At 39.6% G+C, this 18,004-nt stretch overlaps 2 protein-coding genes across 4 annotated transcripts in view; one reads left to right on the top strand and one right to left on the bottom strand.

Annotated features, from left to right (window-relative positions):
• Positions 1-14,284, top strand: part of Cdkn3 (cyclin dependent kinase inhibitor 3) — a 19,321-nt gene extending 5,037 nt beyond the window's left edge. For all 3 annotated transcript variants that reach the window (XM_008839549.2, XM_029566663.1, XM_029566662.1), the window contains 4 exons: positions 3,328-3,550; positions 6,374-6,405; positions 8,769-8,872; positions 10,654-14,284. In XM_008839549.2, the coding sequence (XP_008837771.1) occupies positions 3,328-3,550; positions 6,374-6,405; positions 8,769-8,872; positions 10,654-10,740 (446 nt within the window). In that variant the 3' untranslated portion in view covers positions 10,741-14,284. The remainder of the gene's footprint in view (positions 1-3,327; positions 3,551-6,373; positions 6,406-8,768; positions 8,873-10,653) is intronic.
• Positions 14,285-16,256: 1,972 nt separating this feature from the next.
• The window catches only part of Cnih1 (cornichon family AMPA receptor auxiliary protein 1), a 12,613-nt gene continuing 10,865 nt past the window's right edge, over positions 16,257-18,004 (bottom strand). Inside the window, exon 5 of the mRNA XM_017799757.2 lies at positions 16,257-17,235. Coding sequence (XP_017655246.2) covers positions 17,208-17,235 — 28 coding nt within the window. The 3' untranslated portion in view covers positions 16,257-17,207. The remainder of the gene's footprint in view (positions 17,236-18,004) is intronic.

Raw genomic sequence — 18,004 nt, 5'->3', positions numbered from 1 at the left:
CTTTTTGAGACGGGAGCTGTAGTCCCAGCTGACCTGAACTATGTAGACCAGGCTGGCCTTGAACTCACAGAACTCACAGCAATCTACCTGCCTCTGCCTCCTGCATGCTGGGACTAAAGGTGTGCACCACCCAGCTAACTACAGATTTTTTAAAATCTTAACTTTGTTCTAGTAGCTCTGGACCATCAGCTGGTTAATGTACCACCAGTCACAAAAACAAAGAGACTAATACCAAGTTGTCATTTGCAATACTTATAAACATTTTCTGCTTTAGGCATACATACAATGGTAGGAAATTTCCATTTGGGGAACATGTAAATTGTAAACAAAATGTGATTTAAATCACTGGTTCAAAACTAATCTTCCACATTTTGGAGTTCCCTGTTCATTTAATGCTTTTTTGTAAAAGGAACTTTCCAATGTTTTCATGAATATTTTTTGCAATAAAATTGCACATGGAATCCATTTTATAAAACAGATGAAAACATTTGATGGCAAGACCTAGAACCTGCCTACAAAAGCCCCTGTGATATGTCCTCAGAGTCCTCTCCATGAAAATCTGAAAACCATCATATTAGAAATTATCCAGTGTGTACAAAAGAAATAGAAAATTACCCCCTTGTAAAAATGATTAGGTTTATTAACTACAGCTTAAGTCCTTTTACAGTTACAAAAATATAATAGGTTTATCAAGACCAGACTGTCCAAGCACGGTATGGTGGTGTATGTCTGAAATCCCAGCATTTGGGAAACTGAGGCAGGATGATATCAAGTTCCAGGCCAGCTTGGGTTATACAGCAAGACTCTGGCTTAAAAAACAAAAATAAGGCTGGAGAGATGGCTCTGTGGTTAAGAGCACTGGCTGCTCTTGCAGAGGACCTTAGCTTGGTTCCCAGCACCCTCATGGCATCTAACAACCATTTGTAACTCCCGTTCCAGGGGATCTGACACCATCTTCTGGCCTCCCTAGGTAATGCATGCCTGTGATGCACTTACATACGTGCAAGTAAAACACTTATACACATAAAATAGGCATAAAATATTAAAAACGAAAACATCCAATAGAAATGTAGTAGTACCCTCAAATGGAAGCTATATATGTAATTACATTTTCTACGTGCTTCATTAAAAAAGATGTAAGGGCTGAAGAGATAGCTCAGCTATTAAAAGCAATGGCAGCTCTTACAGAGGACCCAGGTTTTCAGTACCCAGCACCCACATGGCAGCTAACAACTGTCCATAACTCCAGTTCCAGGGGATCCAATGCCCTCTTCTGATCTCTGCAGGCACTGCATGATTCGGGTGCACTTACATGCAGGCAATAGTCATGCACATAAAATAAAAATAACAAAATATTAAAAAAAGAACATGCCTGGTCTACATAGTGAGTTCCAGGACAGCTGGAGCTACAGGGAGACCCTGTCTCAAAAAGACCAAAAAAAAGAAGAAGAAGAAAATGTACAATTTTAATAATGAATTTTATTTAATCCAATATATCCTAGCTTTCAAGTATAAAGCAAATTATCAGTTTTACTTTTTATTAATTTTGAGAACAATGGGGTTTATTGACATTTTAAAAAATATTTTATTATTTTTATTTTATGTATGAGTGTTACACCTGCATGTAGGTAAGTGCACCTGTGTCATGTAATGCCCGCAGAGGACAGAAGAGGATGTCGGATCCCCTGGAACTGGAGTTACGGACAGTTGTTAGCTGCCATGTGGGTGCTGGGATTTGAACCCGGGTCTTCTGCAAGAACAGTCAGTGTTTTTAACCGCTGAGCCATCTCTCCAGCCCTAAGACATTTTCACACATATATATCTTTGTATTTTCTCATGTTCACCTCATCACCCTCCCTTGTTCCCACGCAAACACTGGTCCCCTTCCTTCCCTAGATCATTCCCCTTCTGTTTTCATGTTTTGTTTTGTTTTTTAATATACATAGTCTCTGTTCTACTTTCATATCCTAGTTATATATTTAAATCATCTCTCCACATGAAAGAACATATATGATCCAGCAAGTTGTTAATGAGATCACTTCCATCTTTGTGCTCTTTGTCTTTGAAATCGAGTGTATGTCAGAACGTCTCAATTTGGACTAGCTACTGCTCAACTGCAAAGGCACTGGACTGCTAGATAAATGTCCAGGGACTGGGACTTAGATCAGCCAGAATTATTTATTTTGAACCAAATAATCCAGAATGAAAATTACTATATAGAAGTTCCAGTGTCTGGAGAAATGGCTCTGTGGTTAAGAGCACATACTGTCTTTGCAGAAAATGAGAATTCAGCACCCATATGGGGTGGCTCACAACTACCTGTAACTCCAGCTCCAGGGGATCCAATGTCCTCTTCTGGCCACCACAGGCACCCCATTCATATGCACATACCCACACACAAACCTACACATATAATTAAAACTAATATCTAAAACAGTTACAATACAATATCCTATAGAATTATTTCTTGGTTCAATCCAGTGTAATGAAAACAACTAATCCACATAGGTTTAATACCTACAGAGTCTGTGAAAGTAAAGGTGTGATGGTGTGTGCTGTGCAGTGCAGAAAGGAGGAAGAATACAGGAGCTCTGGCTGGAGCTTGTTTTATGTTGCACTAAAATAGCAAAGTGATAAAGTAGTAAATAGGGTTGGTCTTAGTTGGGCATGGTGGCACACGCCCATATGCTTGGGATCCCAATCATTATGGAGGCAGAGGCAGGAGGAGCTCTGTGAGTTTGATGCCAACCTGAGCCACATAGAAAGTTTCAGATCAGCAGGGCCACATAGTGAGACCCTGTCTTTCAGAAAAGGTTGATTTCATGAGAAAAACTAAAAAGTGTGCTATCATTCCTTCTCAGTTTTCCCCCTTGGTCTTTTTGAAACAGGGTTTCTCTGTAGCCTCAGCTGGCCTGAAATTCCCTATGTAGACTAGGCCAGCCTTGATCTCACAGAAACTTGCCTGCCTCTGCCTCCCAAGTGCTGGGATTAAAGGCATGTGCTACCACACCCAGCTAAGAGTTTAAGTATTAGATACTAAATTTATTTCAAAGCAGTATTTACTACAAGAAAACCCCAAAACGCTTTTTATATGCAAGAACACCAATGTGATCTGCTCATCTTGAAATTCACTAAAGAGCATTTTGACTTATAAATCAATCAGATTTAATTCTAATTGCAGATGTTATCAGTGGACATCTCAGACTTACAAACTCTCATTTATTACTATTTAGTTGAAGAAATTAACTCCACATTCTCCTGCTTGGCCATATTTAAAAAGTCCTGTTCTGTACGTGTGTGTCTCTGTGTGTCCTGATCTGTTGGCAGAGGAACTAAAGAGCTACGGGATCCAAGACATATTTGTTTTCTGCACCAGAGGGGAGCTGTCAAAATATAGAGTCCCAAACCTTCTGGACCTCTACCAACAATCTGGAATTGTCACTCATCATCACCCAATCCCAGACGGAGGGACTCCCGACATAGGCAGCTGCTGGGAAATCATGGAGGAGCTGGCCATCTGCCTCAAAAACAACCGGAAAACCTTGATACAGTACGTTCGCCTCTTTCCCCAGACACCACACAGGAAGTGTGCCAGTCAAATGGTTTCTCAGGTTTTACTGTTACCACATTTCAAGAGTAAGGAGAATTAGTAGATCTGCAAATTTTTAGAATAAGATTATAAGCATTTCCCTTCCTTCCTTCCTTCCTTCCTTCCTCCCTCCCTCTCTTTCTTCTTTCTTTCTCTCTCTCTCTCTCTCTCTCTCTCTCTCTCTTTCTTTCTTTCTTTCGTCTCCACTGTCAGAATGTGTGGCATCATCCTGGCTTTACAGCATCTCACTCTTTTGTTATCTCATCCTATCAGTTGCTTTCAGTAGCAATGAAGGCAGTTGTTCTTTTGGAAAATTACATTTGATGATATGAATTTGTTACCAGAATGAAATAGGATTCTGTGAGTAGCTATAAATATACAAGTTTCTTATAAGAATATTTAAAACAAACTTGGTTAGAGGAAGGAAGGAAAATTAAAACTAGCTTAGAGAAGGGTGGAATAGAGTGGTGATGGGCAGTGCCATGATGGATAATAAACAATAGATGTTTGCTGGAAGTTAGACACAGAGGATAGGGATATCAGTCACAACAAGCAAACTAGTCCTTCACTGCTTACTGCATGTTTTATATTCTAATGAGCCATTTCTTTTCACGGGCACAGTAGAGAATTGAATAGTTTGTTACCTCAAAAACACATAGTACCACAGACCACTACTTTGAGCTAGAGGTGCACAAACCACACAGCCATCTAATCTCAGGATGCATGCTGAAAGGGCAAAGCCAGCCAACTTCACTCCTCAAATCTGCAGCCTGGACCTCATGCCCACAGTGCAAATTCGGAAGGCAAATCCACTCATGAGTCTCTGGCAACAAAACAGGCCAAACTAGATAATCCGGAGAACTGTGGCTAGCAGCACTTAACAGTAGGTAACAGAACAGGAAACCATCTGACATCCTACAGTTTGCAAATGTTCTCTAGGAAGTATGGTCTCATCTCATTCTAATTGTAAAGGTAAATTTTCAGATAGACAGTTATCTGTAATTTCTTTTTACCTGCAGGCAAAAGAGCATCAGCCCCAGCTACTAAAAAATATTTTCCAATTTGGGGGCTCATTTTTTCAAACCAATTCTCAAAAACTTTTTTTTTTCTTTTTAAAATTTTAAAGCAACTTGTAGTTTCCAGAAATCAAAGTAGTTGAGTTTTGTGAGGCTTAGCAAATTCTACCCCAGCAGTTTCTGGCAACCAAAATGCCCACCTAGTGTTTAAACAGAGAAAGGGCTGGAGAGATGGCTTAGCGGTTAAGAGCACGCACTGCTCTTGGAGAGGACCCAAGTTCAGTTCCCAGCATGCGTGTCACGCAGCTCTCAACTGCCTGTGTAGCTCCAGCTCCAGGGGATCTGACACACTCTTCTGGACTTTGAGGGTACCTACTCTCATGCACATACCCACACAGAGACAGAAATACACACATTTATTTCTTTTTAAAAAGAGATTTAAACAAAAGGGACAAACAAGTCAGGTGGATAGGTGATCTTGCATTGGTAGACTCTTTCAGGGTCCCCTAAAATAAAGCATTTGATGGCTAGAAGGTTTTCCTTGTTTCCCTGTAATACACTTTTTAGGATTGTTGAAAATGATTAAAGTAGTTGTTTTCCAAGTTTGAGGTTGATCTTCATTTTTTTGGAAAATACTTTCACAGAACTGTTCATTCCTCCACAGTGCTGCTGTTTCTGCTAACATTCATTTGTGTTGGAGACCACTGATTTACCTGATGCTGGAGATACTGTTTTACTGAAACTCTGCAAAGCATGCTTGACCATGCACAATAGCACCTCCAGTTAAGAATGAGTATGTGGCAAGAGGTGCACCGGCATGTGTGCTGAGGCAAAGAAACACAGTGCCCCCTCCCCAAATTATACAAGGAAATAACACCCTGACCACTGGTCATGATGCCATGTTATGCTTAGCTAGTTTTCATTGAGGTAAACAGATTCCTTGCTTCAAAGTAACATACCTAGAGGTCTTGAAGAAGTTGTCTAAAGACTGCACCAAGGAAAAGCTGTATCGTTTGCTCTGCTTACACAGGTTAAAGCAATAAATTTAGAGTGGTACAGGAGCTTGTGGCCTACTCAGTGGAGAGCCTCCTGGTACCCCACTCTGAGATTCTAAGTTCTGAATCTTTCCTTCATGCTGTGCCATCCCTCTTGAAGGATTCTCGGAACCTCTGCTATGCTAAATGTAGCACATTTGTTTCTTACTGTGCCAACCTGAGTTCTCATCCCTTTACAAATGCTTCCTTATTTAACCCTTGCTCTGCTGTAGGCACCATTTTTACCATTTTAAGGTAAAATGGTAGAGGCCCACGGAGCCTGAAGACCTTGCTTAGCTTCACACATCAAGTAGAGGACAGAGCCCCGCTCTAACCGCTGCTCTAGGATCTGCTACCGCCGTGTATGCTCCTGAGCTAAATGAAGGGTTACTGTGTGGTTGGCACCTGTTCCATGGCCACTCATTTCATATAAAAGGCAAAATAGTCTGTTTCCTATCTGTTTAATTCTCCATTCCTCAGACGTAAATCTTGGGGTTTAGCTATCAATATGAAGTTCCTGCTAGTTTGACATTTAGACTATTCAGAACATCCCCCCAACATGAGTAGTGAGCATGCCTTGCTTGTGGGTGATTAACTCAGCAATGGTATCTTGGTACAGCTTGCAAGGTGCTGTGCTGGTAGTGATGAACAATAGGCAAGAAAGAGCATGTCTTTAGTTGTAACTTGGGATAGATTGAAAATGTACAAACATCAAGACTCTATTTCCCTTTCAGCTGTTATGGAGGACTTGGAAGATCTTGTCTTGGTAAGAAATGTATTTTCATTATTAGTTTTTTGTAACTTTAAAATAGGCAAACTCCTGGTATTGAACCATATTTCATATTTAAAGGGGACAAAGCACAATATAAGTTTACTATGATTCAGAGAACTGATTATTTAAGGCCTTAACCTTGGTGTTCCCTAGAAAAATTGGGTAGAAATAAATAGCTATTTCGAGCTTGGTTTAGGAGAATCCTATCAAACTTCATTCTAGTCTTAGCATCTGATTATTTTTTCTAATGTTCTTCCAATAGAGGTATTAATGATACTGACAGAAAGTTCTAAGAAATATCTCTAAGTAGCACAAATATAATAACCAAAGTTAAGGGACACGCCTATAATCCCAGCACTCCAGAGAGGCAGGAGGATCAGGAGTTCAAGGTCATCCCTGGCTCTATGGTGAGTTCAAGGCCAACTTGGACTATGAGACCCTCCCTCAAAACACCAAACCAAAATCACATAAAAAAAACAAAACAGTTCTCTGGTTAATGACACAGGTTCACTTACCTACATGCAGGCAATACATGCATACACATAAAATCAAAGTAATTTAAAAAAATGTGATGCCAAAAAAATTTGTGACTCACTAGAGTAAGTTATTGTTAGTGTTAAACAGGATCAAAATTAACAACTTTGTATTTCAAAGGACACGATAAAAATGACAAGACTATGCATAGGTGGCTAGAGAGATGGCTCAGTGGTTAAGAGTATTTGCTGCTTGTACAGAAGACCCAGGTTCAGTTCCCAGGACCCAACATGATGGCTAACTCCTGCCCATAACTTCAGTTCAAGGGATCTAACATCTTCTTCTGGCCACTGTGGGCATTGTACCACACAGGTGCATTTACTGTGGGCAAAACACTCATACACATAATTTTTTTTAAAGACCAACCATAGAATGGGGAAAAAAATTACACAACTTGTATTTGATAAGGGAATGTAATAAAAGTACTCCTACAACTAAATATAGAAGGACAAACAAACCAATTAAACAGTGAGCAAAGGGGGCTGGAGATGGCTCAGTGGTTAAGAGCACTGGCTGTTTTTGCAGAGACCCAGGTTCAGTTCCCAGCACCTACCTGGTGGCTAACAACTGTCTCTAACTCCAGTTCCAGGGGATCTAACATCCTCTTCTGACCTCTGCAGGCATTGCACAACATGGGTGCACTTACATATATGCAGGGAAGATACTCATACACATAAAATAAAAAATAATAAGTAGTATTTAAAAAATAAAAGTGGGGCTGGAGATACGGCTCAGTGGTTAAAAGCACTGGCTGCTTTTGCAGAGGACCCACATGGCAGCTAACCACTGTCCATAACTCCAGTTCCAGGGGATTCAGTGCCCTCTTCTGACTTCCATGGGCACTGCATGACACAGATGTACTTACATACATGCAGGCAATACACTCATACACACAAAATAAAAATAAATTTTAAAGTAAATAAGCAAAGAAGCTGAGTAAATATTTCTCAAAGCAAAATATACACATGGCCAATAAATACATGGAAAAGATGTTCAACATCATTGGCCAGCAAAATGGCTATGATTGTTCTTTTTAAACTGGAAAATAAGACTCACTGAGGACACAGAGAAACTAACCCTCATACGAGAAGGTAAAATAGTGCAGCTGCCTTGGAAAATCAGTCTGTTTCTCAACCAGTGAAACATGAACTTAGAATGATTCAAAATTCCACTCCTAGGTATGTACACAAGAGAAATGGAACACATGTCCATTGAAAAACTTGTAAATGAGTGTTTATAGCAGCATTCATTATATTTGCCAACAATATGAATGGCCTAAATACCTGGACAAGTGGACAAACACAATGTAGTCTATCCACACAATGGATTATCATCCAGCATTAAGATAGAAAGGACTTGGCACAGTAAGTGTAAACCCTGAATGCATAAATAAAAGTTGGTCCCAAAAGACCACCCATGGCATCATTCCTTTATCTGTAATATCTAGAGTCAGGCTAGAGAGAGACACAAAGCAGGAGTCCAGAATTGCTCTTTGAAGTGATGAAATGTTCTAACATTGACTGTGGTGAATATACTAAAATTTCACTAAAGTGTACTCCAAATGGATAATTGCATAATAGATCATTTATATCTCAACAAAGCAGTCAGAATAAACTATGTTAAACTTTAATTGAGCCACACAGTCTCTAAGATTGGTTTAACTTACCACAGCACAGACTAAAGGGTCCAAATCTTTTAATTCATTTACAGCAACCCTGAACTGGGGCTTCTGCAGTAACACAAAACCTAGGTATCAAGCCTCTCCTTGTAACAAAACCAACCCAGTTTTTGAAGAATCCGTTTTTTCTGTCATATTCTCTTAGTAGCCGCTTGTCTCCTCCTATACCTGTCTGACACATTATCACCACAGCAAGCCATAGACAGCCTGCGAGACGTCAGAGGATCTGGGGCGATACAGACCATCAAGGTAAGAGCTGGACTGTTTCTGTCTGCTGTAGCAGCCACAGCCTCTTCAGAGTGTAATGTGCAAGAGTGTAACATCCAAAGCTGTTACTCACATCTGCCTATTTTCTAATTTACATTGAAATATAACCCAGATAGCTACAAAAGCCCGCAAAACATTAAGCAAAATATTGACAAAACTTCAAACTTTCTGCTTTACCTCTTTGGTCGATCTGTTACTGTTCCACTTTGGTCCCAGTTCTGGGAATGGATCTTCTCACTTGGAATAATGGGGTGGTTATTTTAAACATAGTTTCTTGGGTCCATTTTTAGCCCAATCTAAAGATCCTGCTGTGTCCCTGAAACATGGAACAAAGATCAACAGCATAAAAAATGCAAAGCAGCATTGTCTGATGCTGAGGATAATGGACATCTTCCACATTTATCTCAGCACTTCAAATCATTGCAGTAGCAATGCAAAGATGCTGCAAATCATGTTTCCAGAGATGGCAGATCTTACTTTGTGTGTGTATCTGGAAAGTTAACTTGCCTTCCTGTGCCAAGCACCCTGTCCCAGCTTTAGGACGTCATCAGAGTGGGTACCTGAGACTGACTCCTCACCCTTAAGCTGCCTGTGCTTTCCAGTCTAACCTTCTCAGGGTTAGGGATCTAATTCAGTGTTACATACCATTCATCAATTCACCAGGCAACCTGGCTATCAACGTTTAAAATAGGTCATTCACAAACCACACAGGATCCACTTCTCTACCTAAGTTCTGAAAATAGAACTTTTATCTTAAAATTGTAATACTTCACATTCAGGAAGTTCAAATCTTTTTGAAACAAACTCCACATTCAAACATATATGAATGTGCATGTTTTGTACCATCAGTGTTTCAAAATAAACACTAGAATGGGCTTTGGCTCACCTGGGCATTCTGTGATTTCTGTGGCTAAGAAGCCTTAATCATCTCTTCATGAAAGTTAGCACTGTGGGGTTTCATGGTCTTGGGAATAACTGGCAGACCTATCCTTCAGGAAATATTTAAATTATTTAAAGCATTTATTTTGCCTGTGTAGAGATTTTTTAAAAATATTTTATGTATATGAGTGTGTTGCCTGCATGTATGTAAGTGCACCCATGTAGTGCAATGCCTGTGGAGGTCAGAAGGGGTTGGATTCCCCTGGAACTGGAGTTACGGATGGCTGTTAGCTGCAATGTGGGTGCTGGGAACAAAACCTGGGTCCTCTGCCAGGCTCTTAACTGCTGTGCTATCACTCCAGCCCCGTGATTGCTTTTTTTTTTTTTTTTAATGAAAATTGTTTCAAATGGACTGTCACTGCAGGCAGCTGCAAGCTAGGGCTTCCATGAATTTAAGATTTTTCTTTATTATGTTAGTTATTACAGAAAATGCCTTCTCTCCCAGACTTGGTGTGGAAAGTACATGAGCAAAACAAATCCCCTTCCTTACTTGGCAGAAGATTGACTTTAATCAGAAGCCCTGGCAGCAAAGAAAGGATGCTATAGACTTATAAAACACTCGTCTGAATTTCATGCTTCCTTCAGATGTGTAGACGTTTAAAGCAACAACCTTTCAGATTGTATGCAGCTTTCTTACCCAGCCCCCACTTGGTCCCTGCTCCCCCCTCTAGGCTCTGCCAGTACCTCCTCCTCCCCTTCCTGAGTCTAAGTGTCCAAAAACAACTGTTGTAAGCAAAGGATGTTTTAATTCGTGCTAGTGTGGGGTCTGCTCTATTAACTGGTTTTCTACAGTGTACCTCAACATGTCTTCCCCCCTTCCCCAGCAATATAATTATCTTCATGAGTTCCGGGACAAATTAGCTACGTATCTATCATCAAAAGATTCACTATCAAGATCTGTGTCAAGATAACGAAGATTTCAAATATACGAGCATGTCTGAAATTTCAGTTCTCTAGCATAACTTAATCTAGTGTTATCACCGTGGATGTAAATGTGTGTTTACTCCTAAAGCTTTTATTGACAAAATTCATTGTGTCTCTTTTATATCAGAGCAGAGGGACAACAAAGTTGGTACCCAGTTGTCCTAGAAATGCACTGGCTGCTCTATCTTACCTAGCTAGAGATATTGGGAAAGGAGTATGGAAAAATACTTGATACCATCATTTACCACACTTCAGCCTCATTTTACTACTGGTAATCACTAGCTGGCGTATGATATGGTAATAAGTACAAAGATTTCTATGAGCACCCACACTTGTTTTATTAGCATGGGGGGGCGCATGTAGGCCACAGCAGGGGTGTGGAGATGAGGACAATGTGTAGGTGTGGGTTCTTGCCCTCCACGCGTGGGTCCCCAGATCAAACTCAAGACAGTGCTTGGCAGGAAGTACCTTTACTCACCAAGTCATCTCATCACTTCCCCATACTTCTTTCACCAGCTCTACCTTCTGAAATTCTTCCACTGTTTTTTCTATTGCATATTTATAGAACTGTAAGGGACCCTTTAAGCTTTAGACTACACTCCCTCCCAACACTGCATTGGCCCCAATAGGTAGTTAATTCAGCATCTGGGACTTTTTCAAAGATGAGTCCACTGGTTCAGACATCTGTTTTTACAGCATTCATCCTTTTCCACCCCTAAAACACAATGGATTTAATCTTTCACATTAATTTTACAAAGTACTTAGCTACATTATTAAATATCTCGGTTCTCCAACTCCTTCACCTCACCCTGGGCTAGTCAAACTTTTGTCTTTAAATTCAACTTTGAGCTACTCTGAGTAGTCCTTGGCTGGGAACAAGGACCACCAGTCAGAGCCACCTGTTTTATCTGCAGGGTCAGGACACATGCAGTAGTCTCCTGGCTCCTAGTTACTAGTCATCGCATAAGTGAACCAGGACACCTGGCCACTGCCAGCAAACTACCAACTCGGAGGCACTTCCACAAATGAGTTTCACCACCTCCAAACTCAGTGTAATCATATAACTGAAAGTCTTGTCTCGATGCTGGTGCATCACTAGAAATTCACATATTACTCCAATTATGAGTGGTAGTTGGGGACTTGAGATCAGCGTACCAGCACGTTCCACAATACAAAAGTGATATTCTAGCACTTTTTACATCATCTAGAATTTACCATTCTATGAGAAGACTAAGGATAGGAGAATCACATATCACTAGTATTTAAATATTTAACCAAAGGATTTTTTTTAACTCAATAATCCCTAAAGTTCTATCTAGAGTTAATTTTTAAGTACAGATTGCAATTTTGCAGTTATAGATGGGCCTTCATGACTTTGGTATTACAACCAAATAATTTTAAAATCACAGTACACAGTTTTAAAGTAACTGAAACTGACATTAGCAAATCTTTCTGCGTGTGCAACTGCCTGTGTGTGGTTGTGTGTGGAGGCCACAGGTCAACCTCACGTGTCAACCTCACATGTCATTCCTCAGAAGCTGTCCACCATGCTTTTTGATATAGGGTCTCTCATTAGCTTGGAGCGTGCCATGTCGGATAGACTGGCTGGTCAATGAGCCTCTGGGATCCTCCTCTCTGCATATCCCCAGTGCTGGGATCACAAGTGCACACCCAACTTTTTTTACACAGGTTCTCATGCTTGCACAGCAAGCATTTTTACCAAATAAGCCATCTCCTGAGCCCCAGACACTGGTAAATCTTACATTTGCTTCCTCCCAATATAAAGCTTAAAAAAATGGAGAAAATTATTTAATAACTAAATCCTTTAATAATTGAATTTGCAAAGCATGTACCTCTCAATTTCCATTTTAAGTATCCACTAAGCTTCTACATTCAAAAATGTTTGAGTAAATTATTTAAATATCAGGTACATAGGAAAACATTAGTTCTTCAATAAACAGAAACATGGAGTATCAGTACTGAAATATACTCTGCCAGTTAAGCTTAACAGCATGTAATGCCAATGTCCTAGGGAAAGTTATTTTCTCTGCTCAAACTTGTGATTTCTCCAAAAACTGGGGGCAGAGGTGGCAGATACACAATACAGAGTCAGGTTGAACCCATAAACTACACAAGGAGTCTTTGAGAGTTTTTATTAAATATACAAAGGCAGAATAAGCAAGCTCTAAGGAGTACTGTAGGGCTATTTAAGGGCATTTTCTTTGGACAATGGTACAGCACCATCAAGCTTAAGATTTTAACAAACCATAAACGGCTAACTACATTTCATTTTCTTAATAGTTTTAGGATCTACTTAGTCATCAATCCATTTAAGAAATTTGCCTTCTCTAAAATACATCATAACCAAATTTAAGTATTTAGAAGAAGCATTGTACAATTAAATTTGCCTTCTCCAAAATACATAAGATAACCAAACAAATTTAAGTATTTAGAAGCATTGTGCAATTAAAATTAACATATATGAGACAATCCAGGAGCCTGCCAGGATGCTCAAATCTCCCACAATACAGATTAAGAAAATGAATGCAGAGCAAAACCTTCACTCTAACCCCACAGAGCCATGGCCTTTTGCGGTTAATACTGCTTTCCAAAGAAAACCAAGCAAGTAGCACTTGTGTGTGCATTCCTTTCAGAACTTAGCTCGAGAACTCTGAATCTTAAAGTGAACTGCTCTAAGAAAGCTGGTAGATATATCCAGAATCACTGTGAAGTGTTCATTCTCCTAAGCTACACCATTAATATCAAATGCTTTTTAACTGCTGGTGTGACTGCAAATCAAATGGTTTGAGTAAAAGAGCCTGAAATTATTTGAGACAAACATTATTACTCCTTTCTGAGAAGGATGAACATGTATGAACAAGGCTAAATAATAAGGTGATCAATATTTTTCTTTACCCTCTAAATTACTGTTTTAGAGTATTTTTCTGATACACATTTCTAATTTGAAATTAAACAATACAACTGATTATCAAGCTGTACATTTGTGGACGTTACATGACAAATAACTGGATATATACACTTTAATATAGATCATCACCTAAATGAGCTGGATAAAGTGCTATGTTCACACCTAAAAATGAAAGCTCCCCCCTGCAGGGAGAGAGATACACATAAATCATTAGTTCTCTGGTAATAATATTCTAGAACACTATAAATAGAAAAGTATACAAAGTAAAGCATTTTGCTAAAAGCACATACAAACTTTTATTTCCTTTCTATACAATTAGATAGATCTTCAAAATGTGTAGAGCTGGAAGCAGAGAAGAGCGCTGTGCTAGCTTAGCCTGAGTGGTCTTAAAGCAGCAAACACTACCCAGGCTTTCGAGGAGATGCTGCAAAGTGACCTGTCCTTTGTTTCCCCAACAGATTGTTACCCAAGCATATGAGCCTGACTGAAGGTCTTCATGGCATAACTGGTGAAACCTCACTAGTACTCAAATACATGCCAAAGTGGTTATCAGGCCATTCCCTAAGGCTTCTCCTTCCTATTAAAAGTAATTCAAACTTCAACGGGCTGCTGGCATGATGTGGTATGCAATAGAATAACTGCTAAACAAGCATTTATTGTGAAAGATTTTTAATTCAGCAGATTCTACAGTATCCACAGCAACAAAGAATTGCTAGTATATTTAGACCTACAGGGTTATACTAGATATGGTAAAATAGGCAAAAATGAGGGAAGGCTCATTTCTGAAGGCTAGAGAACTGTTAAAAATTAAGAAAACAATAGCAAAAGTAATAAACAGCTGCTGCTACACAGTGTGAGCATTTGACATAAACTGCAAAAGATTATAAACAAGCTAACTCCGTAATGCCTCAGGTGAACCTTCAGGAATAATAGAGGTTAGGTAAGGGCCATCCCAAACAGATTAATGTAGAGAACAAATCAAATTCAGAGCAAGAAAAGGAGCCAGCAGGATTTTGTCAGATGCATGTATTTTGTCTTCTGCTTTTGCTTAGTAAGCAATCTAGTTTCAGAAAACACCGAAAAGTAAGTGTGTAAATCCGAGTGCATCCAGGAACAAGAACCTTCTAAGCTAACAGCCTATCAGTGACTTGGGTAAACCTCACTGTCTTTAAAAAAATCAGAGGTATACTACATAGGCAGACCTGACCCCAGTGGATGAACTTGAACTGAGGGACATCTGGGGACACTAACTTGACACCATAGGCCTTAACACAAATGACAGAATGTATGAATTCCAGGGAGACTGGGGGGTATGGGAGGGTGCCAATGGGAAGGTGGGGGGTGGGGTAAAGATGATTAAGATGTTCTGTATAAACTACATACTCAAAAAACATTTACAAAAAAAATATTAGCTGAAAAAGTCTTAATTTAGGAAGCAAGAGAATGTGGCTTCCAACTAATAAACTCTGCATTAATCCTAGAGAAGATCCAAAAATAAAAGGACATTTCTTAAAAATCAAATTTAAAAAATGAAAATAAGCCGGACATGGTAGCGCACACCTTTAGTCCCAGCACTCAGGAGGCAGAGGCAGGCAGATTTCTGTGAGTTCAAGTCCAGCCTGGTCTACATAGCGAGTTCCAGGCCAGCTGGGGTTACAGGGAGACCATGTCTCAAAAAGACCAAAAAAAAAAAAAAAAAATTAAAGAAGTGTTGAGAGCAAAGGTTCATGAAAATACTGACAGGAATACTCATGTAAAGCCCCAGGAAACCTCTCTCATTGTAAACTTGGCCAGGTTACTCATGGTCAACAGCACTTGTGAACAAGAAAGGAAAATGAGGAGTGGCAGTATTTAAGGTTTAGAAATGGAATGAGCGATTGGGCTATATGCTTAAATCTGAGTCTTCTGAGGACGAGTCAGTTCCCTGTAGATGTTCTCAAGAGTACAAAGCAGATAGTCTATATAGAAAGTTTTCCTTGTGACATGGCATCACTCTCTTCACTCTTCAGCCTCCCCAGCCCTTTCCTCAAAATAATAACCCCTATCAACTAATCAATCCCCAGGAGGCGTCTCGCCCTCAGCTAGGGAAGGCTAACTCACTAAAGAATAAAATAATACAAGAACTTCTTAGAGTAAACCACTATACACCCATCAACTCCCTTCATCATTATGGGAAATTCTACAAAGTAGCTTGCTTTCTTTGATCCTTTGCTAAAGAAACTTCTAAACCACTTACAGTATTTTCAATTGCCTTGACTTTCTAAATCATGAGAATGCTTATGAAAACACATATACCTGCCTCACAAGCAGCAGCAAAAATTTAGATTTACAAGTTAGCTTACCTCGAAGCCAGGTGTTTCAAAAAGGAAAACAAAATGTACATTTTCATGTGTCCCAGTAAATTCTGAATTGGTAAGAAAGATGACAGTGTTATGCCATCAGCAGTTAAGAATTTCCTCAAATGACGACAGACAGTAATGGGTCTGGCCATTCACAATTCCTCAGTTTTGGGGTCTAGGCATGGTATTTTTTAAGAAAAACATCAATTTAATGATTTGCTTTTTTACATGACAATAACATGTCTTTTATTATGGATTGAGCAAGTATGAGAAATAACTGTAGTCTGTAAAACAATGCACTGAAAATGAGTCTTAATTTTAGAGTTTTATTGTATTGCACTAAAGGAACAGCAGGGTGGTCACACAGTTCTCTCATTCAAGTTTTGAAAATCTAATGTACTTGCAAATTCTTAAGAATACCTTTACCATCAGATTAGAAGAGTAAGCATAACCATTTTCTTAGTATATAATGTCTTACAAATAAAAACACATTTAAAATAACTTTAAATGCATTCTTTACAGGTAATTCAGCATATATTTTTGTATTATGTTCACTTATGCTTAAGAATTAAAGCAAGTATATTACTCTGATGGAAATATGGGAAGTCTCTCATTCATGCAATATAGGGATAATATTCAAGTCCACAGGGAAATAATCCCACTCTTCTTATTTTGTAAATGTATCCATTATAATCATCTACAGTAATAAATGAGGAAACCTATGAAGTTTCCCACAAGGCTGATACACATTTTCAGTTCACCAGAAGCACCTGATTATCTACAGCTAATTTATATTTAGACAGCATTTCAATAAAACCAAAACGGGCCCTACAAGTTCCTATAAACCAAGCTTCCGATGAACTAAGGACTGTCAGTAATTAATGCAATCACTCAGAGGATTATGGCTGTTCCTTAAGGAGTGCAAGTTCAACCTGTCAACACTAGAGGTAATCATCTTATATTAATTTGCACGTAATTCCGTTTAAATTCTTTATCCAAGTATAACATATGAAAACAGTCTTTCCACAAGCAAAAATGTGGAAACATTTAAAAACAAGGAGTCATTTGTTAAAGTAACTGGTCAGATTCCATAGGCTACTCTTGGAAACAGGACTTTGCTGGATAGAATCCTTTCATTTAGTGGCTTTTTGCATGCACTTACCTGGACAGAGCCTTCTGTGCTGTTCTAAGGGCTCACCAAAACATAGATCATGCCAAATAGGTAGTTAAAAAACGCTAGAAGGTAAAAAGCTAATTTGCACCATCCTTCTTTCTGACAGTATGCTAGAGTATCTGCGTTCATGATGGTTGTCGGGTTATAGAGTCCTGGGCGGCTCATCACTGGTCTGCTCATATACCTCCAAATATGATATGCCAAAAAGGGGCCTATTGAGACCCAGTGTAAGCCACTCTGCTGCACAAGGAAACATGGCAGGGAAGAAAGCACAGATGAGGTACTCGGGAGGTACAAGAGGATTCAGGGTACTACACTGGTCCATACGATTCTTGTAATCAGTCTTCAGTAAATCAAATGCTATAATATGCCAGATGGCGAAGGAGTGTGGCGGTGAGCAGCGCCGCCGGCTTGTAGCAGAAGGCGGGACGGGAACGCCGCAGCCAGGGAGGAGCGCCCGCGGGGCCAGCGGAGAAAGGAGGCACCCAAGTGGTCACTTCTTAAGAGTTGGCAGCTATATGAAATCTTAAGGAATACTAAAGAATCTGTTCATATTCTTTACATGCACGAGGCAATGAGAATGGGAAAGGCCAATAATATTGTAGTGCCCTGAGCCAGGTGCAGGCCTTTAGTCCCAGCACTGGGGAGGCAGAGGCAGGTGGGTCTCTGTGAGTTCGAGGCCAGCCTGCTCTACACGGCAAGGTCCAGGCCAGGTATTGCTGCAGGGAGATCCTGTCTCAAAAAGACAAAAAAAAAAAAAAAAAAAGATTAACAATGGTAATTTTTTTTTGGTTTGGTGTTTTTTTTTT

Source organism: Nannospalax galili, unplaced genomic scaffold (genome assembly GCF_000622305.1).
Source record: "Nannospalax galili isolate Female #2095 unplaced genomic scaffold, S.galili_v1.0 scaffold336, whole genome shotgun sequence".
Classification (NCBI taxonomy): Eukaryota; Metazoa; Chordata; class Mammalia; order Rodentia; family Spalacidae; genus Nannospalax; species Nannospalax galili.
Note: the sequence above shows the minus strand (reverse complement) of the source record. Positions and strands in the feature narration are given on the sequence as shown.